The sequence below is a fragment of the Echeneis naucrates genome, chromosome 4 (assembly GCF_900963305.1).
Source record: "Echeneis naucrates chromosome 4, fEcheNa1.1, whole genome shotgun sequence".
In the NCBI taxonomy this organism is placed as follows: Eukaryota; Metazoa; Chordata; class Actinopteri; order Carangiformes; family Echeneidae; genus Echeneis; species Echeneis naucrates.
The window spans coordinates 5400292-5423228 of NC_042514.1; the positions used below are offsets into that span (position 1 = coordinate 5400292).

The 22937-nt window shown below is 42.3% G+C and overlaps 2 protein-coding genes across 6 annotated transcripts; one reads left to right on the plus strand and one right to left on the minus strand.

The window, feature by feature from the left end:
• Window positions 1-443: 443 nt before the first annotated feature.
• LOC115042580 (40S ribosomal protein S27-like) lies at window positions 444-2079 on the plus strand. Its single transcript, XM_029500891.1, has 4 exons — window positions 444-595; window positions 1007-1115; window positions 1216-1326; window positions 1421-2079. The coding sequence occupies exons 1-4, from the start codon at window positions 590-592 to the stop codon at window positions 1447-1449; spliced, it is 255 nt and encodes an 84-aa protein (XP_029356751.1). The 5' UTR covers window positions 444-589; the 3' UTR covers window positions 1450-2079.
• On the minus strand, window positions 1813-21875 carry tpm4a (tropomyosin 4a). Of its 5 annotated transcripts, none has more exons than XM_029500886.1 (9): window positions 21555-21874; window positions 20073-20198; window positions 7119-7252; window positions 6893-7010; window positions 6725-6795; window positions 6542-6617; window positions 5288-5350; window positions 4792-4861; window positions 1813-3129 (listed from the first exon to the last, which is right to left on the minus strand). In XM_029500886.1, the coding sequence occupies exons 1-9, from the start codon at window positions 21666-21668 to the stop codon at window positions 3047-3049; spliced, it is 855 nt and encodes a 284-aa protein (XP_029356746.1). In that variant the 5' UTR covers window positions 21669-21874; the 3' UTR covers window positions 1813-3046. The 5 variants fall into 5 exon arrangements, with proteins under 5 accessions (XP_029356746.1, XP_029356748.1, XP_029356750.1 ...); XM_029500887.1 differs by lacking the exon at window positions 1813-3129 and adding an exon at window positions 3146-4018 and having other exon boundaries at window positions 21555-21875; XM_029500888.1 differs by lacking the exons at window positions 20073-20198; window positions 21555-21874 and adding an exon at window positions 15400-15988.
• Window positions 21876-22937: the final 1062 nt, after the last annotated feature.

The window sequence follows — 22937 nt, forward strand, 5'->3', positions numbered from 1 at the left end:
CTTAATCTCAGGCTCTCTGTCATTTGTTCTTTCATTTAGAATCAGAAAATGGTGGTGAATGTACCTGAAATGCTTCTGGAAGGTTATGTTTGTCATAGGTTGTTAAAGCATATAACATTTCAATATGAATCATGATCATTTATTGCTATGCAAAGTGAATTTGGTTCACAATTGGATATACCTTACAATAAATGAGCCCAATCTCAAGTAAAGCAACAAAGGTCTGAAAACAAGATGCAGAGACAATGTCTTCAAAAAAGATGAAGAGCCTGATCCTTTAATTTACTTCCCAATAGCTGAACAATCCATTATCATTTTAGATTTTTCAAGCTTAAATATGTATACATGTAAGAATTATGCTTATTATTCATTAATTATATGCTGCTATTATTGGCAGTCACTGTTTTCTGTTGCACCTCCCCTAAAGAGAAAATCCCTCCTCCTCGGTTTCTTCCAGCTCCTGACAACCAGTACATGTCATTAGACAAATAACAAACTGTGACTTTGGACAAAGAGACACATCTCTGCAGGTCACATTTTACTTTGTTGTTCTCCATTTGGAAGAAAACCTCGACACTCCTGATCAAAAATGCCTGTAAGTAAAACTTTTCACATTTCTAAATATTTTTTTCTTGTTTCTTCTGTTTAGAAGTTGTGGTTCTATCTTAGATGACAGAAAGATGCTTGGAAAATGTGTTACTGATAAACATAACAATTTGGAAATAAAATGGGAGGGATTTCATCAGCTAATGCATGAAAATACCTAAACACATAAATAAGATATGGCCATAATGCAGGACACTGATTTCTGACAGGTTGGGAAGATGCCCAGGCTTGTCCAGACATGTCTGTTTCTAACCCTAACCAGCAATTCATTCATCAGACTGCAGGGGGCATTAGGGTTTAATCAAAACAATAAAGAGACCATCATTTCCTCATCATGTTATTGATAAGCAAAGACATATAAAGTTGATTAAACCATTTAATGTAGAAATCTCATTGGCAGTTGGCCAAGGATTTGCTGAAGCCCAGTTTGGCTGAGGAGAGGAGAAGACATAAGAAGAAGAGGCTGGTGCAGACACCCAACTCTTACTTCATGGATGTCAAATGCGTGGGTGAGGACCGTGGACACCTACACCCCCACCCCCCCATTTTGCTGACTGATATTCCAATATGTGTCGATTATTTATAATGTAGACGCTCTCCACTCTCCAGGCTGCTACAGGATCACCACCATCTTCAGCCATGCCCAGACGGTGGTACCTTGTGGGGGCTGCTCTTTGATCCTCTGCCAGCCACAAGGAGGGAAATGCAAATTAACTGCTGGTGAGCTATCTATATTTACACACTACCAGTCAAGAGTTTATACTTTTGACTACCAGTCATTTTATACTATAAATGTTTGTTCTTGTCCATCTAGGCTGCGCGTTCAGGCGGAAATATTCCTGAGCTGAAATGAAGTGGTACACCAAGAACAGGGAGTAATAAGGACCATGGATGAATGAGTCTGAGACTCACACTTCATGATTTGTTGTGTGACTGCTTATACCCTCTTAACATTTATTGAGTGAGAAGTCGCCCCCCTTTGTACCTTGATCACGTGGAGTGAAATGTAATTTGCCCTGTGGGGCCTAATCGGGGAGGGAAAAAGCTGTATGAGTTAGGCTGAGCTACAGACACTCCCATATGCTTAGATGGTTTTGTACGTCATATCTATGACAAAGATTTGATGAAGCACTTTAGCCTATTCGCTGTTGATGAAGTGAGGCATGTTTTGTAGTCATCAAAATGCTTAGAAACTCAGAGGAGTCGTGATTTCTGTAAAACATTTATTAGATTGACTTAGAGGGGGGTGACGAACGTAATATTTCAAAATGGCCTCGATCAAATGTGAGGCACTCTTCATGGCCGTGGCACCAGATGAAACCATGATGACCATCACAAACAAAAATAAAACATTTCAAGAGTTTATTGTCTGTCTTATGTGTGTTCTTTGGTCTTGAGAGTTCCCCTGGCAAAAAAAAGAAGTGGTGTAAAGGAAACAACCCCCCCGCCAAAAAAAAAAAAAAAAAAAAAAAAGAGAATCAAAAATACAACTTCTTACATACCTAACATTATTCTACTATATACAATAAGTATCCATGGTTGACAAAACTTAACTGAGCTTCCAGTGGTTTGGGGTTTAGCTCACTCATGTAATACAATGTATTGTAAATCTAGTAAATATTGGCTACATTATGGCATATTGTTGGCAATGAAGGTGTTGCCGATCAGGTTACGCTTAAGGAAAGGTACTGCAGATTAGAAATTCACCTCATGGCCTGGATACCGCGCTGATTCCTGCACCACAAAGAGCAGAAGAAGAACGATGAACTGTAAATGTCCTGCACGCTTTCAGCGTCAGGATGATCAGGCAGAGGAGGCATTACTTTTTAATTAAATGCAAATAAGTCTACCGTGACTGAGAATGTGCCTTGACTTTAAATGGTTAAATGTATGAATTAAACCTTTCCGTAAGTTCACCTGTACGTTTGGCCTTCATGCTGCATAAAGACAGATTTAGAAAACTGCTGACTTCATATCACCACTGGGTGGCATTTCAGAGCCACACTAATGTAGACTGAGAGAAACCCAATACCATCTGTAGCCTGTGTATCCATAAAATTAGACAAATGCTTAATGCATGTGGACATAAAATGTAAAATTGAACCAGTTTAAGTGGTTGAGTGACCAAATTGGAGGTTCTTTGCCAGATCTTTCTAAATGAGTGGTCAAAAATTATTTCTGCAATCACAGCTGGAGATTGAAAAATAAGTGATGGTATGAAAATGACTTCCCATCAAAAAAAAAAAAAAAGAAAAAAAAAAGAAAAAAGAGAGAAAGAAAGTTGTGCCTTTAAAAAAAACATCAAGGGACAAGCATTAAGTTAATCCCCCTATTATGTGAGGGAATAAAGATTTTACAGCCCGAAATGTGGAATGGAGTCGAACATTGAATGGAATGTTACATGACGATCTCATCCTCTCCAGTTTCCTCTCTTGAGTGTTTATAAGCTGTTCAATTCCTGCAGGGTCTGATCCAGGACTTGGTGCATGCCCAGGTTCTCCTCTTTGGCATGTGATAGTTTATCTGGAGAGAAGAAGAAAAAGCAACATGGTGAACCTTCAGCCGTCAGTAATAACAGCACGCTCGCAAACGTGTTGTCATGCTGATTCATTCCCTTTCACAGGTTTGTCCAACAGCCTCTCTTGAAAAACTGCACAGAGCGCTGTTTTATTGGACAGATGGTTTGCATAACTACTTTGGTTAAATTGTGCCACATGCAAAATTCAACCACACCGCAGTGCCTTTCATGCATGAACTGCTGACTTGTATTCTTTGCTAGACGACTGTTAGTAAAATATGGATGTCCTGGAGGACTTGTGTGCAACAAGGAATCAGCCACTGCTTTAGATGTTACCTTGTGTAAATGGTGTTGATATCAGTGTGTACTTCATGGACACACTTGGGAAATTAATATCAGAAATTATCGAAAACCAGAGTGTGTAAGGGTCTAAGGGGATTGAAATCTGCATTAATTCACACCAAAACATAAGTAAATCTCACTAGAAGAGCTCACCTTCCATAAATGAAAATCAGATGGACAATGTGCAGTAACAACCAATTGTAAAACATTAAAATATCGGTCACCTAATCACACAAATAAAAAGTGCATGATTAACAGCATAGCACATAGCAAGCTATATGAAAATATGGCTTATGAAGAACAGAGACAAAAGCTGCAAAGTAGGAAAGAAGTCAAGTTTTTAATTATATTTTTTGCATAGTAAGCTGGACAGAAGGCACATATAATCCACAGAGAGAAGACAATGAGTCCCAACATTCAGAAGAAGACAGGGGGATGAGAAGCAGAGAGACAACAGATGCCAGAGCATCTACAGAGATGTCATGTCATTGAGGGCATGGTCCAGCTCCTCACTAATGGCTTTGTACTTCAGCTTCTGAGCATACAACTCATCTGGAGGTCAGAGGTCGACAGGAAGTACAGGCAGGTGTCAAGGACAGCAGCGACACAAACAAGCCAAAAGCAGGACAAGAACAAGAGAGAGGCGGAGGCAGAGAGCAGAGGGAGGAAGGAGAAGACAAAAAAATATATATATGTCAGGCTGTTTTAAGATGCAGACATTGCTTGGAAGAAATAATGATGAACATCTAATTATGTTTGCAGTTCTTTTGCTGTGCGAGTCCTGGATGTCTCATTAAACTGCTGCACTAACTCCATAAACTCAGTTTGCCTGCGGTCCAACAGCTAAATAATGCAGACCTAAACACATGCGAGCACATTCTGTCCTCTCTGCAACATCCCTGACATGGAGTAGTTGTCCTTCAGAAAGGTCTATCATTAGCTTGTCTTAGGTGAAGACTCTACACAGATTTGGCAAGGAACCCTTTCCTTTGCACAGACCATATTTTCAGTGATGCTGAAATAGGACACCCCTTCTGGGATCCATGTCAAACTGAACTGTATCACTGTGCATTTCTGCAATAAGATTTTGGCCCTATTATGACTGGAGTTAGCTGTCGGCCTTCGGGAAACTATGCTTAACTATCTATTAGTGGCTCAGTAACAAACACGTGTCCTAATTTATTGACACTAAGTGTAATCCTGGACAACCGGCTTTTATGTGTTTTCAAAGAGAAGTGATACTAATGAAAGCCTAATTATAGTAACAAATCCCCAACAAATGTATATAAAATGTGTATAAATTAGGAGTATCGTTGGGCTCATACCTTCCAGATCATCGATGGATTTTTCCAGTTTGGCCACTGTCCTCTCTGCAAACTCTGCACGGGTTTCAGCCTGAGAGGAAACAGACATAGGATGTCACACTGTTCATGGCAGGCTTTTCACCAATACATGCAGCACACTTGACTGGTACAGTGCAGGTTTAACTTAATGACACGTTTTACATTTATTTTTTGAATTCATGCGCCTAACAATTCATGGTAAAAACGAATGAACAGTTAAAATCATCAGTTCACTGATTACAGTTTACTGTGATAATGGACAGTCAGAAGATTATCTTCTGGGAATGGGATGGGAGAGCGGGAAATGGAGAGTATGGGGGATGAGATCCAACCAGGGTTCCTGCCCATATTCAGCTAAGAGACCACAACTTAATTGTAATGTCCACTGCATTAAAAAGTAGCATTTGTTGTCAGACTCCAAAAGCATGCAGAGCATGCAGGACGTGTTTATAGAAAAATGCCAGAGTCAGAATCTCACCTCCTTCAGTTTGTCAGTCAGGACTTTGATCTCCTCCTCATACTTGTCCTCTTTTTCTGAGTACTGTTGACACACAGGGACACAGATAATTAATGTTATCCAATTAGAGGCAGCTGTACAAATACATGCTCACACGTGCTCTCACACTCACACACACACACACACACACTCACACACACACACACACACACACACACACACACACACACACACACACACACACACACACACACACACACTAACTGTCTCATTGTCCACAGATAGTAATTCTAACTAAGTAAAAGAACCACTCCCTTCCAGAAATTAGGTAAAAAAAAAAAGGGACGCTGATGCACAAAAGAGGTGTCTGTGTTTCCTGAGAACAAGTTGAGCTGTGATGTCAACCATGGCAGCCCTGACTGAACAGAGCGAAGGCACACAGGATAGAGGAGAGCAGTCACGTGGTAAGCCTGGCATGCTGTCATGCTGCCTGTCTGTGCCTGGGGAGGAATACTCTGCAGGTCTCTGCCGGCCGCTGCTTCCCATACACAGAAACACCTATTGCCATTAACTCTGAATGTAAAAACAGTGGCTCATTTATCATGCACTTTGAGAACGTGCGCAAACATATGTTTAAAACAATGAAGGAGGCCCAGTCGTGGACTCTTGATACCTACAGGTTTTCATCTAAACAACCTGAGGAGAAAATAAAAGGTCAGGTTTGTAAGTAGATGCCTGATGATACACAACTATAATGAAGATGGACTGAAACAATACTTTGGTGTTGTGTTATCCCCTCACAGTCACTGAAATTACCATCCGACTGCGTCCTGAGAACGGCCCAAATGACAGGGCCAGGAAAGTGGAAATGAGTATATACTGATGCCAGACCTGGTGTTCAGAATGTACTGTTGTATATATTTAGGTTGTTTGTGTGTGAATGAAAACAGCCGCAGTGTAAGTCAGCGTAAGATCTTAGCTGTATTCTGTTCTGATAAAAAATGTTGCACCATCGATGTACATTACAAGTAAGTCAGCGAAGGCATCCCAACCTGATAAACAAGTGGTTTTGCTCCATAATTTGGGCCTAGCCTTCTGCACAGGCATAACATATCGTTAACATTACTAGCGACAATATGAAGGTTGGCTACAGGCTGTCACATTTTCCTGTGCAGAAAACCACACAGGGGAGCCTGAAAATGAAATATTTACTCTAAACGTGACAGTATATTTGGATCAGGAGATTCAGTCACGCCATTCACTTGTCACTCTCACCTTCTCAGACTGGGCTTCTAAGGACTTGAGGTTGTTGGTCACATTTTTCAGCTCTTCCTCAAGGTCACTGGCTTTACTGCAGAGATAAACACAAGTGTTTGGTTCTGACGGAGAAAGGAAACAGGTGAGGGCAAATGGGAGTGCCAATAGTGTTGTTGCATTTTAGGGGTTGGTTAGATTTACCATTCAGAAAGCTCGGCCCTCTCCTCAGCTCTCTCCAGCTCTCCCTCCAGGATCACCAGCTTACGAGCAACCTAGGGTGAGAAACATGAGGGGAAGGACTTTCAGACTAAGAAAATGGCTGACTACTGGAGTTCATCCTGATATAGGAGGGTCAGATTTTCTGCTCACCTCCTCATATTTGCGGTCAGCCTCCTCTGCAATGTGTTTGGCCTCCTTAAGCTGCATCTCCTGAATCTCCATTTTCTCCTCGTCCTTCATCGCTCGGTTCTCAATCACCTTCATCCCTCTGAATAGTTAGATAGATAGATAGATAGTCAGACAGATTGTTGCAAATAAACAACTGCAATAATTTGAATATTAGACTGAATACTATTGTAATGTGATTTCTCCTGACCTCTCGCTCTCATCTGCAGCCTTCTCAGCCTCCTCCAGCTTCTGCAGCGCTGTGGCCAGCCTCTCCTGGGCTCGGTCCAACTCCTCCTCCACCAGTTGGATCCTACGGTTCAGAGCTGCTACATCACCCTCCGCCTAAGAGGAAGGGAAAAAAAGCGGAGAAGAAAGAAGCTTAGTCCTTCATTAATATGACTTTAAATCATCCAAACTGGTCTTCCCATCCCCCTGTCGCCCTCCTTAAAACAGGAAGACAAAGACAGCGAGGGCAGTGGGGGAGAAAAAAAAAGTCACAGTCAGGCAAAAAATATGAACAGATGCACAGACAGCTGAACAGAGAAAATGACCCACAACTGGCAGACTTGTGTTGAGTGCATACACAGCACATACGGTTGAACTTCAGTGTACTAATCAGCAAGGGGCTCCTATATGACCAGCGTTACTCTTTACGGTTTGAATTCACGTGTCTTCTAGTTCATTTGCTTTTTTGTACGTCTGTTAATGCTAAATGTGACTAAATGTATCCATTAATTGAGCGTGTCTACTTGTCTGCACAGTCTGCATTTTCTGTATTGCTGCAGCCATTAAGGAGGTTAAAGTTCAATCTCACTGAAGGAGCTGAGGACTTCTCAGATCACTCAGCTCAGTCAACAGCCACACGATTTTCTCCCAAACCTGCTAATGTACTTTAAATAAATATATGTACAACATTCTACAAGATAATGTTACTATATCATATTTAAAGCAAGCAATGGTACAACAGATACTGAGAACTGTGCAACTAAGATTCTTTTGCTATCATGCTGTCTCTGGGGTCATTCACGTTTCATAAATCAATAGCTGGCATAGAGACAGCAGGGGGGTCTCATACCTACAGTAAACAGTCTCTGATGAAACACTGAGTCTGGCTTGTAAGTATAATCCTTGTTAATGTCCAACGATCGAGAGTTCACATTTAAATGACATGCTTGCAAAGACTCAATTTCCGGTGACTGTGAATGCAAATGTGAGGACAAATGGGCTTCTTCTCATCTGCCCTTGGTAAACAAAGGCAGAGGGAGGAAAAAGAAAGCAAACAGACAACTATACAGGCATTTCCTCTCTGTTGGCCAGAGAGTTTATCCAACCACCACCTCCGAGGGAGCCACATTCAAAGTGAAAACAGGCCAAACTCAGTTTTCATACAAAAGCTACAACAGCGACCCAAGTTTACGACCAGAAGGCACCACAGAACTGCACTTCTGCAATACTGAACCACTCATCCAAACCCAGAACACTCACGCAAGTTTAGCCCCTGTCCCTGAACTGAAGCAGCTGAGGATTTCTTCAAACAGACATTATTCTGTGCAGAGTTGCGAGGCAGCAGTTAGTAGGTCAGTGACTCATTAGCTTGTCATTCAGTCCAGAAGTCAGATCAACAGTCATTTTTATAGGTAGGCAAGTCAGTCTGCTGCATATTTGGCAGCTTAAAGTTAGTAAAAGAGCAAGGCATGACAATGAAGAGGAAATGTAGCTCTGCACGGAGAAGCAGACACTTCGGAAAGCTCATTGGAAAAAAGAGTTTTTGAGTCTGTTTGTGCTGAGAATAAATAGACCTCCATTCAGGCCACTCTTCCATTCTCTCATAGACTCAATATTTCAGGAAATGAAGGCATGGTTTCCTGCCTGTTGGTAGCTGGCAGCAGCCTCATTTTCATTTTTAAGATTTTCTCCATGTCATCTCCCCGTCATGTTAAACTGCTGACTGGCCAGTCAGACTTTCCACCTCTCTTTTTCTCTCTTGCCCTGCCCCCCCGCCCTCAGTTCAGTCCTCTCCCAGGTCCTGCCCTACTGCACCCAGAGCTGCCAGGGGAGGCCACTGATATGAGACAGGAAATATCTGTAGAACTTGCGTTGACGTGTCTTAAAACAACCAGCATTTGACAAAGGAAAACCTAACCTGGCACAGAATGAATAAAAAGTCATAAATCGGTCGCAACAGCTTGAAATCTTATTAGCGATGTCCTCCACGCTGTATCTGTCTGCACTACATCTGGGGGATGAGAAATGTTGATCTGAATTAAACTGGAGCCTGAAATAACAGATATAGTTACTTCCTGAGTCCTGGGTGAAATTATGTGCTGCGAAGAACGCCGTCTGCACACAAACAAACACACTATTCATGAACCTCAGGTCAGCTACTCGGGGACATCAGATGCTGTAATGCACTCCCAGAGCCAGACACACAAACTCTTCAAACATGCAAACAGACATTCATTCTGTCAATCTCACCCCCCCCCAAAAAAAAAAAAAAAAATCACATCCACACACACACACACACACACACATAATTATCAGCCAGCAACCAGTTTCCTGCCCAGTAAAAGGTTTGTTGTTAAGCAACAATCAAACACAAAAAGTGAAGTCTGAGCTGGTATACCAATTTGATGGTGATAGATCTGTGCTCACAATCAAATGTGGGAAACCTGACATCAGATATTCACACTCACAGGGCGAGGGGGATTCCCTTATTGACACAGAAAGCCTTGTGGCAAGTTAAAGTACAGTATATACTCTCATGCCACTAATTCACTGAGCCATGACCAAAAAAAGTCTAGAGTGTTTCCTGTAAATCATGAAGGTGCTGCTGAGAATACTCTCCCTTCTGCAGTGTCACAAAATCATTTAAGTAATGCTACAGAAGCTGCTGGGAAAGTACTGAGCACTGATACCAGTTTAAAAAGCAAAGAAAAACAAAAAACAACTGACGTGACGGTAACGCCACAAGGAATGAGAACTACCAAGTCGAACGACTTTATTAAAACTAGATACCAGCGTGACTTCAGAAATGAGGATCTTGAAAAAAGGTGACAGGAAGTAAGCAGATCGACATCCTTTCATTTCCTCCCTTTGATTGTTCTTTCTGTCAGAGCCGGTATTCTCTCTCTCTCTCTCTCGCTCTCTCTCGCTCTCTCTGTGGCCATGCCCCCTCCTTCAGCACCCACTTTGCATTCCCAGGCTGCCAGGGACGCGCACAGCCTTATATGGTAAAACAAACTATGGAGAAGGCTTGTGTTGGAGTGTCAGTAAGATTGTGGCAGAGCATGCACAAACGCATATAGAAGTAAATGATACTGAAGTCCTCCTGTTATCAAGCTTGGTAAATGTGTAACACCAGACCTTTATAAGAAGTGAATGTTATTCTTTTAATTTATGGCTACTTAGCAGATCCCTTTCACCACTTTGTGCCTTGCAAAAAGACATTTAGCCACAGTGGCAACAGTTCAACATTTTCTTGCCAAGAGCATTCACATCGATATCCCAGGAAAGCTACAGGCATCTGTGCAAAAAGTAGAAAAAGTAAAAATGCCATTTTATGTGCATTAAAGTTAGATCACCTTTAATGCAGCTACATAGATAGCTAACTAGCTGGAGGCTCTAGCTCCATGTTTACTGTAAAGAGAACCTGGTGCTATCAATTTTCTCATCTAAATCTCCTTAAACAGAGTGACTGCATCACGACAATGTATTGTATATGCCTGCAGGACTCCTTGTGTCACAGTTTGACTCTCTTACGGTTCATTTGCCTCCACACGCCCAGTAAACAACCTACATTGTGACTTGAAGATACAGAACAGCTCTACTGGGACTGACTTAAGAAATACCTGAGTGTATTACACGCATCAGAGATGGGATCAAGGACGAGGGAAAGTGGAATCTAATTACTGGCTGATTCCAGGGCAGTGGGCTAATGAGCTGCACAATGCTGTTGGGGTTCAGGATAAGTTATTCCTGACACTGGTGCTACTCTCAGTGTGAATGCGTGTCTGCAAGTGTGTCCAATCTTCTCCCATAAAGATCTGGCATGCAAAGATGCAGTATAAAGATGGCCTGACAAGAGGTAAGATACGTAAATGAGGGCCATTTCACCACCTGCCAAATGTCACAATGAGCTCTGTCTGCGTGAAATATTGCTTGTTTACTAGAGTATTTATCTTTACTTTAACACAAATACTGGGGTGTCGGTTTGCGGCTTAAGGTCAAGCACTGTCCTGAGGTCAGGCTAAATATTTGGCTGAAACCCATTTGTCAAATGACAGGAATGCACAAAGTATGTCAGGAACTGAATTTTTTAAAAATGTACATAACTCTTCATGACATTTTGGAAAACAGAAAAGGTGTTGAATTGTGTGGTCTCTGGTAAATGACACAGCAGGTTAACTACCCACAGGTCAAGCAAATATCCTTCCAGTAAAAGTTTATACAGTTCTTTCAGGCTAAACAAATTCCATTTCCACCCCCCGGTTCTAGCAATGACTTGCTAATAGACGCAGAGATCCTAAAACTGTCTCGCTAAAATCTGCAGCCATTAAAAAATGTGTTGGGATTTGAAATGGTTCACACACTGCCACGTTCTAAAGAAGCTGCTCATTTCCCCTTCTACATGCCACTTCATGGCATTATAGCTAATTTAGCTGTGCTGTAAAAATATATTCAACTCAGAGCTACGACCCACAACCTTGGCCCACATCATCAGCTAAACCACAAGCCAGTAACATGGTAACGTGTTCCCCAGAATGCCAGCGTCTGCCAAGAAGTATCCACATGTGGCAGTTATATCTGGAAAGTTGAGCTATTCCCAGAGACACAGTCCAAAGAAAACAGCGACACCAGGAAGTAATTCTTTCCACCCAATCTTTTCGACTGTGAAAGCAGAAAACGTTCAATCCCACTGAGCTCGCAAATCAACAAACAGACGCTGCCTTTAGTTTAATTTGGGAACGTGTAGCTGTCAATATGAGATGTCAGATGTACGAAAACATTTCCATTTTGTCTGATATTCGCTTAAGTTAAGCAACACTTAACTGGAATCACCATTAAACTACTGTAGAAACATAAAGTTAACCCCACACTAATCTTCCTGTTGATCAGGGCTGGAGCTCAGGGACAGGAAGTGCTTGGAGTAGCAGCACAGGAAGTGCCGGATCAGAGTCGGCAGACGGCATCCTGGGAGGGACGGTCTTCCCAAAGCCAATACTTTGGAGGAGGTTTGAGTCCTACTTCCCTTTTTAATCTACTTTTAGCTGTAGCTCAGTGCACCACAAACTCTGTTTCTGCATGTTAGGTGAGTGCGCTTAATATCACCATGGAAACCTTTTTGTTTTGTGAGGACAACATAGACATACACAGCAAACACTTCAGCCTCAAAAAAGGAAATAACTTTGGGGATGGCGGGGGGTGGGGGGGGGTTCCATTAAAGAAGAAACATAAAATTATTGAAATTATAAAAACAGAAAAAGAAAAAAAGAATTATCAAAGATAAAAAAAAAAATAATAATATCTTAAATTTTAAAAACCAGCCACGTTAGTTCAACCATGTTGCTTAGAGAGCTGTCAGAGGTGTTAATCAAGTACAAATGATCTTTGGCCTTCCTCAGCACTAAACCTTCAACCACCAAACCATATAACTGCATGACTGCTGTGAAAATTGAACAGCTCATTGAGAATAATGGCTCTAAATAAAACACATTTGAGCAGGTCAAGTGAGTATTTAAAGACTATCTCATGTCTGTGTAATCTCACAGAGCCTTAAAGCATTATTGAGCACTTGAGCAATGTCTCAAGAACCACATTCGAAATCACATTAGTGTCACTTTTGAGGGAGAAGCGTGGCCATGTTTTGTTTGATCTATTTATTGTTTGTTTCCTCCACATTTTCTAACGGTGATTCATTATATTAACACGCTCTTTGAAATTCCTGTTTTGATCTCCCTGTGGTACTATGAAAGAGTTTTTGTGCCAAGGAGTAGCTCCAGGTTGGCCTAATTGTTCACATATGGGCCAACAGCAACCTCGCCAAACAACCTCGCTGCTCTGTTCGACTTAGAGTGCAGATGAAGTAAAAAGTGTTACAGCTGAAACGGATTTTTACACATTAAAGATGGCGAGAATGAAACGGGAGCGCTTCATCAACTTATCTGCAGGGTACTGTTTCAAACCCCTACATGTGGCATTTACAAGTAGCACACGCACACATAATGAGTTTATAGCACAGGAGAATGCAGTTATATGCAGATTTAAGGTCTTTTTAAATGCTTATCTATGCAGTAGTTAACATAACTTGTACTGTGAAATATCTGCAACAGGATACTGGCACATAACAGCTGTTGAGAATGCTAATCAAAGCATTAAAATTATATCTGCTTAAAGAACATTTCAACGGATTGTAACCAGTTTGATAGACATCTTAGAAATGTGTTACCATCTCTAATTTAACATCTGCAAATGCATGAAATATGTCAAATGCTGCTACAATGTCAAGTAGATAGGCCTTAGTGGTGGTTAGCAAATGTTAGAATGCCAATGTGCTAAAATAAGCTGTTGTGAATAAGAGTTCTGCTTTTCAAATGCTGAATTGATCACATTAAGAATAGAAGTCCAGTTGTTGAAATCCTTTCTGACTACCAGCTCATGGATGTAAAACTGAGCAGATAATATACTCACACCTGCCCCAACGTAAATGACAGGAAATGACACAATAACCTGATTTACCAGATAACTTACGATCCTATTTACTATTCCCACTTTAATGTCTTTAAACTTGATTTATTTTATGGCTGCAGGTCTGACAGAAATATATCACTGAAGAGAGCAAACCTTTATAGAGGAGTGAAGAACAGAACATCCCATTACGTAATGTGTATTCAGATGTCCCAATCATTCAATGCCATCAAAGTTACAGGCTGTAACTGTTTAGATGTGAAACATGAATGTTCCTGATGTGAACAGAACCAATCTGAGCAAAGGCCCAGTAGTCAAATTAAAAAGGTGCCCTTTTACCTAACAGGCAGTCCAACAGCAGGCCTGCTTCTTTCATCATCTCAGCTGACATATCTTTACAGCCACACCTTCCCCTTCCACTCGCCTTGAATCTTTCTACATGTCCTGTCATTAACAGGCTCCTATGCAAAGGAAGACGGCACCATATGCCATAAAGCAACATGTGAAACAGGTCAAGATTGTTACCTTTCCTGTGATGTTTTTTTTTTTTTTTTAAAAACACACTTTCTACCTCTTTTATGTGTGAAGCTTTAACAGTCGGATGTGGGTTGAGCCTGGAGAGAGACAGGTAACCGAGCTGGGCAAGTACATAGAAGACACAGATGAGTCACTCCCAAACTTTCATGCTTGAAGCGCGAGACGCAGGACGTTTGTGGAAGTTCAGCAATGGCTCGTGCTAATGACACGCCTGGTTGTGCAACTGCTGCCGATATAGTGTGCTAAAATGTAAACACATAACAGGGTTGTGGACACGAATTATTCAGCCATTCATCACTGATTAATCCCACTGATTAACAGTTTGGTCTGTAAACTGTCAGCAAACAAATTCCCCACAGTGATGTCCTTGTGTGTCTCTTTTTGTCAAACCGAATGACAAAGACATTCCGATTACAACCATGGAAGACTAAAAATAAAAAACCTGAGCTGGAATTAGTCATTTTTTTGCCATTATGACTTGCAGATAAGTACGAAATCTTAATATTTTAATCTCAAAGTAGGAATGAAAATAAGTCTTTCACAATCAAATAATGACCTAAATTGTTTCCATTTAGATTTTCTGTTGAGCCGCAAATCAATTTAGTGACTAATAGTTTGAGCTCTGACTGAAAAGGGAACAGTCTTTTGAATCTCTAATAACAGAGTAGCCATACTTGTAACTCTGCCCTCTATTTTCCAATCATCTGTGGAGACATGGTGTGATTAGACGGTCCAGCATGCAGCTGCTGCTGGCACACATCCCTCCTGCTGAAGTGCTACTGAGCAAGTGTGAAAAGTGAATTTAGCAGCAGGATTTAAAAAAAAAAAAAAAAAAAGATCCCACTGATGTGAGTAATGGGCAATAAGAAGCTACAATCACACACAGCACAGCCCAGTCGATGGACAATAACACGATGCATATTGATAAGAAGTGATTTGATCAGTGAGTCTGATGGGTAAACTCAATTTTTCCACAATAGGGTCAATGCTGTCTACGTGGTCCAGATTATTCTCAGCACAGTTTCAGCACAGGCCTGTTACTCAGACAGCACTGAGCATGCGCAAAGACCTGCAGGAATCCAAACTTTTTTTTTTTTTTTTGCGTTAGAGACCAACGCCTTGCATTGTGGCACAATCACGCCTGCGAATGAATCAATGACATGAGAAAAAGAGCTTCACATCATGTACTTTCTTTTTTAAACCATGCCTGAGGTGGAAAGTGAAGGAAGGACAGAGGATATAAAACAGAGAGGACTGGATTATCTCACTTTCTCTCGGAGCTCCCGTTCACTGTCCAGCTCTCTTTGTAGGACCTGAGCTCGGTCCTCTGCCTCGTCGGCCTGCTGCTGCAAACACTGAATCTTCCTCTTCACAGCATCCAGAGAGTTCATACCTGCCATCTTCACTGTTTTAACACTTAATTTAAGACTACACGTCAAAAAAAAAAAATTAAAAAAAAAGTACACACACAGTTAAGACTACTTTGGGCTTGTGCAAATCAAAATAAACGCAGGCTGCTGCTTCCCCCTTTTTGTTTGGTCTATTGTTAGAATAAAAATTAATAATAAGACTTTTTTTTTTTTTTTAAAGGAAGGAGAACGGGAAAAAATGGATGTCCGTCCGGGGCCAAAGTCTTTGGATTGTAAAAAGGATTCGTTCAAGTGCAACAACAACAACAACAACAAAAAAAAAGTTATATAACCAGGAAGTAAGAGCGTCCAGGTGTTTCCCAGATGTTTCTTCTGGTCAGTGGGAATGTAAAGCTCATGAGCGGTGTGTGGAAAAAAGGTGTCCCCGGGAATGTGGCAGTGTTTGGTCCGGACTCTGAGCCTGTGGAGGAGGTTTGGCGGAGCTGCGCGGCGGAGCGAGTGGAGAGAGCCAGACTGCGGCGGAGGAGGGGGGAGGTGACGTCAGAGGGGGCGGGGCATGCTGTGCGTGTGTGTGTGTGTGTGTGTGTGTGTGTGTGTAACTGACTGACTGCAAAAAAAAAAAAAAAAAAACCAAGATGGGTAGTTAGTCATTGCAAAAGCGCAGCAACCCACAGTTTTTAGACTTCAACCGTTCAAAACTTCATTCAGTCTTCAAATCTCCTTTCTCAGGCTTATTTTATTTGTGCATTTATTTTTTGTCGCGTTGGAGTTTATTTCATTGAGGCTGTTTCAGTTGTGGTCTATAAAATCTGAGCAGCTCATGTCATTTCATTTGATTCATTTGTGGGTGTCGTTGTGCGACAGTGCGAGGCGTTGGTCTCTAATGAAAACCTGAGCTCTGGGGGGCCTTTCAGTTTGTGTGCCTGTGTGGGGCATGTTTAGTTTACTTTAAAATCAGACTGAGCGTGAATGGTCTGGTTTGGTTCGTCTCCATCCGACGGCTCTCTGACAGACTGGTGACCTGTCCAGGGTGAACCTGGCCTTAGCCCAAAGTCAACTGGGATCGGCTCCGGCCCTCCGCAGTCCTGACGGACAGGCGGGATAGATATTGGACGGATGGATTTTTTATTTGTTCCAAACCACAGAGTCATGCACTTTCAAAAGGTTGGATTGCTGCTAGACAAGATTTGTCTATTGTCAACCAACAATAGTCTGAGAACAGAACGTCACCTCTTTGTTAAACCAACCGAAGGTCAAGTTGGTTCGTTGCTGTTGTTACTAAGGGAACAGGCTTAAATTTGTGAATCAGGGAGAAATAAAGTAGGCTAATACTAATGTTGGAGACTCATTCACAGAAATGTTCAAACCCATCCTGTCCTCTTCTGCACCATTTTACACGTGTGGTTGTCCGTTTCTGTTGATGAAGGACGAATTGAATTCTGGATAACATTTTCTGAAAGTTTTTTGTGAGAAAGGCTGGCAGTTTGTGGAGATCGCTGTCTCGAGCAGGACAGAGAAGAAACATCTGTAGTACAGTCTTAAGGTGGTCTTGGTGCTGTACTGGACCAACCTCCAGACTGTGAGATGTTTCTGTCCTCCCGTGCAGATAAGACAACACGGCCGTCTCCATCATATTTTACTCCTGTTATTGTTATTTCAGGTATTGTAAGAACATGTATTTTGGTGGAACTTGTTTTTCAGGGCATCACTTTGTGGAGTTTTTGTGTCAGCAGTATCTCAAAATATGTTTGCCTAGACTCCATGTTGACATTTGATCAGGGAATGAATGCTGCTTGCAGTAAACGAACCACATTACCATACAGTGAGGGAGACACTTTGTCGTTCTAATCAATCTCCACATGATCAATGCTCGTCATAAATGTTTCTATTTTGGGAGAACTGTGTTGAAGTTTGTCTCGGGGAAGTCAGCAAACAAACACCATCAGTGCCGGCAGAGAGACGTTGATGTCCATTGTGTGGGTGTAATTCAAATTTACGCTCCATCTTTTATGTTTTCCTTCCAGCCCTGCCCTTGTTTACCTTCATTTTTTTCCCCCTACACACACACTGTCGGCCCTGAGAGCAAATATTTTTGGCTGAGTTCTGAGCTCAGCCCTGTTCAGGATCGGCGCAGATAAAGTCCAACTTTTACATCTGTTGATTGATTCCTAGATTTGCCCCTTTGCTCCGGAAAGGCTAAAAGCATAGATTTCATTAGACACAGGAGTGTGGGGCTTTCTGTTTGCCTTGGCTACATTCTTCACATACCAGAGCACCCCCCCCCCCTACACCACCACCACCACCCGCCGCGTGCTCTTTGCTTTCTCTTCCGACCAGTCGACACAGTGCAGCCAACACAGTCACTATCGCTGTGGTGAACGTTGCTACCAACACCTGCATTAAGACAACATGGTTCCTGCCGCCTTCATCTTTCTGATCCAGTATTTGACCCAAAGACAGACCTGAGCTAGCAGGGGACCTACCAGTCCACGGTGTAGGTCTGTCCCTGTGAATCATAACTGCCGGCTTGTCGGGGGGGTTCGGCTCACTGTTGTACTTTCCCAGCCCCCTCCAGGTTCTCAGTCTCTTCTCTCTGTGTGAATTCAGATGTGTAATGGCTCGACTGCTGCCTCTAATGAGTGACTGGTGGAGGGGAATTCATGGACACACATCAGAAAAGCTACGCTGGCTGCACAGCTGTGAGAAACTGAAGACTTCACTGGAAATGTGTCGTGGTGAATATGCTTGCTCTTTCCTAAAGTCTTTACGTACTCAGCCAGGAGTGAAGGCTGCACCGAGTCAGCCTCAAGCCTCATAACTTTAACAATTCTTCCAGGGGCCCACTTGACCCACTTCGCATGTGAGGTTTTCTCAGAACTATTCTCAGAGTTTATTTAATCACCGTGTGAGGATAATCCAGCGTGTCTCAGCTTTTGACTCTGTGTCTGTATGTCAGACACTTCCCTTCTCTTTGTGTGTAGTACAACAGTGCATTTCCCGGGGATATCCTCCACAAGACTCAAACAATACCACATCTGGGTGGAAGCTTTGAGCGTTTGTTGTTTTTTTTTTCATGATGCCTCTCTCTCTTCTTTCTCAGTAGGCCTAACCTCTGTGGAATGGCCTCCTGGATTTTATTTGACGCTGTTCATGTATTCAGATTTCTGATAAATCCTCTTTCTCTTTCTTTTTCTCATCCACATTCCACAGAAACTCAGACGCACAACGTAATCACACACAACTGTGCACACATGCTCAAATGCTAATGAGCCACCACTGACAGATATACAATGGTGTGATTTGTGTGTTGCTGCCAGAAATGTTAGATATACTCTGTTTTTTCCCAGCAGCAGTTAATTAATCTCAGAAGATCTGTCTTTTTAATGTTTCGCTATATTTACTAGAATAATTTATGTGTACACACACATATTCTTTCAGATTTAGAGAACTAGTTTTGGACTGATGAAGAAGACACAGTCTTCTTCGGCACAGGTTGTACAAAGAGTCCTACAGTTTCAAGTTTAGCTAAAGAGAAATAAACCATTTTAAACAGTTTTTCATGTTAAGACATACGGGAACAATAACTTCTTGGCATAAAACAAAGCTGTGTGTGCTGTTGCCTGTGCTTCTATTTTCAGTTTTGTATTAGTCTGATAATTTGGGATGTTCGTGAGTTTGACTTTCTCTTTTTCAACTGTTCCACACACATGCAAGCTGACAGCGCAGCACGCAGAGTTCAGGTGAAAGAGAGCTTTCAGATTTTCCTCCACTGAAGAAATCACTTCAGAACAAAGAAAGAGGAGACCTGAGGTCCGCAGGCGGGGGGGGGGGGGGACCACTAGCTGTGGACTTTTGTCCAATCGCAAATAAATCTGAATTTCCCAGGTGGACTGTGGTCAGAAACCGCTTCGCCAGTGAAGAAAATTTGGACTACTGTGGGAGGCCTACAGTATTTGAGTAAATCTGCGTGGGAGGTGAATTGTATCCATGCTGATCATCATAGGATGCATACAAATAAAATGCAAAATAATACATCTGTAATTTTGTCATGCTACAATCTATCAGAGGTGTTTATATTTACTTAAATACAGAAGGCTCGAGAGCCTTCAGAGCTGACTTGAATGTGAAGGATGAAACCCAATATGGAATTTGGAGTAAAAGCATGAAGACAGGTTATCAACAGGGATAATGATGATGATGGTTACAGTTTATCCATGTGCTCATCTTTCAGGAGTGGTTGCACAGGAATGTAACAGTCTCTGAAGTTCCCAAATCATGCACAGTGGATCATATCGGATCAAAGTCAACCCAAAGCTGGCGCTGACTTTGAAACTGTCCAGCTGTGGAATAAATAGGTCCCAGTTTTCAGTAGTGTTATGATAATGTGTGTGTGTGGGCGTCGGAAAAAGGAATGAATGAAAACAACAGCAACTTCTAGTTAATATCCAAATCAAAAGGAATTATCATGACTGCATCATTATTTTATCATGGACAGTTTCAGTCGAGTAAACTGAGTCTAAGCCTCGCCCCCCCACCCCCCAGGGTGTGTAAGTGTGTGGCCCCTCACTCACATCTGCAGCTTTCTTCTCAGACAGTTCCAGTTTATCCTGAGCGTCTTTCAGGCCCTCAGAGAATTTGTCCAGTTCATCTTCTGTCTGCTTCATCTTCTTCTGCAGGTCCAGCAGCTCCTCCTCCAGCTGCAACACAACAAGCAGTTAGTCCACAACACTTCACACTGTCTCTGCTGAGAGTATGCTTTTTCAAATTTGATTTTATTATACGGATCATAACTCCTGGGTTTTCAGCGTGCCTTTAAATAACAGTTTGGCCCAATGGGACGTTTGTGAAGCCAGGCTGTTTAAATTCAAGCTGCTGATAAAACAACTGTTGCTTATTTGGGAGTCTAATTTTGTTTATGATGGTTGGAAACATTTAACTGGTAATGGTTTACTATCAGTTTCTCATGACAAGAACTCTGGTATGCAGAGTCTAATCCACATTTTTACACACAACCATGCATACACACTCACAGGGTTAAGTACTCCCCCTAATCAGTGCTCCCCTCTGAGCCCATAAAGCACTTCTGATAATCCCACTGAATTCCACACTGTCATTCTCTCCTGGTGTCTAAAAATACAGCTGTTATCAGTCAGAATACACAGAGGCCTGGGACAGCGTGCGTGTGTGTGTGTGTGTCTGTGCGTGTGTTCAATCTGCCCCCTGTGTGACAAACTTTATGACTGACGTCCGCTCAGACAGATGCTGGCCCTGGAGGAAGAGAGGCCACTTTTTCTCCCTGCTGACCAAACCCTGACTCTGGGTGGTCTCATCACCTGGATAATGGTGCTCTGTTTGGGCCTCTCTGTAAACATCTTTAACACTCATCTGTTGTTCCCAAATTCAGCTCCTGTTGATACCCTTTTTTTTTGTTTGTTTTTTGACCTTTGTGCTGTGACGACTCTGACGTCTATGTTGAGGAAAACTTGGTGCGATTATCAATAGCTCTAACTGAACTAACTAACATGCTGAACATAAAGCTGAACCTGAGCTTATCCCGAGACTGTTATGCTTGGCAGTTTAGGGAGTGGTGTGTGTTTCACATAATGTTACAAACATCTGTTAGATTTATTTCAGGTCTGGCAGAAAATAGAAATACTCCAAATCTGTGATAAGAAATCAAAAAGTAAATTCGCTGTGAGGAATGTAGTGTAAATGAATGTGAAGGGTCTACAGCCTGGTTCCTTAAAGGTATGTCTGGTATGGTATCGCTGTTGTAACAAATGGATGAAGAGAAAAACCTTAAAGGGAAACACACTGGATCTCCGTGTTTCTCTGAGAACATTGAACATTTTTTATTACGCAGTGGACTTAGTTTTACTAGTCATGGTGAGGTTTCTTTGTTGCTTGTGTTGCTGTTGATTACCCATTTTCTCTTTCTATAGACATGTAGGTTTGTTCGTGCCTGATCATAAACACAACTTGTACTTTGACAATATAACTGCTTTTGACACTGACCCTTCCAACTCCCCTTTGTCTTGCTTTTTCACTCTCACCTGTTTACATTTATCTTCTGCCGCCTTCTTGTCCGTCTCCGCCTGCTCGGCTCGGTCGATGGCGTTCTCCTTGTCCAGTTTCAGCATTTGCATCTTCTTCTTGATGGCCTCCATGGTGGCGGTTGCTGGATTGTATTCTCCTTCCTGAGATGGTAAAAGGCAGCTTCAGAAGGTCCCTTGTCTCTTGTTGCAGTGCGATGGAAGAGATTCAGAGCTGGTGAGAGCCGCGAGTTCAACAAAAGCTGCAGAGAAACAGGGAAAGATAGAGAGACAGAGAGGGAGAGACAGAGGGAGTGAGACAGAAGGAGCTGTGAGCAGGGATGGAGAGTTGAGCCCTATATGGGTAGTTATTTAAACCGCAACAGAACCTGCCTCCGGCCTCACCCCCAAGCCTCCTCCCATGTTCTCACCCTCCCTCCTTCTAGCCATCCTTTCTCTCCATCCTCCATCCTTTCATCCTTCCACTCACCACTCTGTGTCCACTCCATCCTGACTCCCTGATTATCACTCCCTCAGACACACACTCCACCCTATCAAACCCCCCATCCAAGCTCTTTGGGGAGGAATGGCCTGGCTGCTGCACCTCACTCACTCACTGATATCCTTATTTGGGTTGCTGGGTTTTCACAGAAAGGCAGAGAGTAAACAGGAGAGCGAGGAGCCCCGGACCTGTTTCCACATTTAACCTCCTGCCAGTGGACAAAGAGTTCTGCTGGCACACAGCATCTGACACACTCTTTAAGAGGGTGTGTATTGGAATGATGAGAGAGAGTGAAATGCAAAGTAGAGGGAGTGAGAATTTGATTGATAAAGAAGACATGAACGAAGGAGCACTCCACCGTCACAATATTACTATGAGAGCTAATTGTCCAGCAGCGCACATCGATGTTTCAGAGTAATGACTGACCCCTGGAAAGTTAAAAACAAATAGAGATCATAATGTGTCAAAAAAATAGACACAAACAAAGATACTGGAATTAGAGTTTACAGTGACCTGATGGTACCTGTATTTGGCTATATGGCATGATTGAAACTCTTCGAGGCAGGAGAAAGAAAATTGTGTGTTAAGTTTATGAGCAGTGGACTCAGCGAACTCTGAGTCCAACGCACTCGATGTTTGAGTTTGATCAAAGCAGACAGAGAGTGTTTGGAGGAAAACAGGCAAAGACATTAACGGTTTGAGTGTGAGGGTTCCTCTCCCGGTGATTCACAAAAACAGGATAAAGCCTGAAAAGTTTACTCATGTTTAAATAACTTTCTAGGAAATTTATCATCTATCGGTGAGAAACAACCAAAACTTGACAAATGAAATGACAGCATCAACACCACCGCAACAATATGGCATCACTTCAGATACTGCTGGCATCAGCTCCCATTACACTT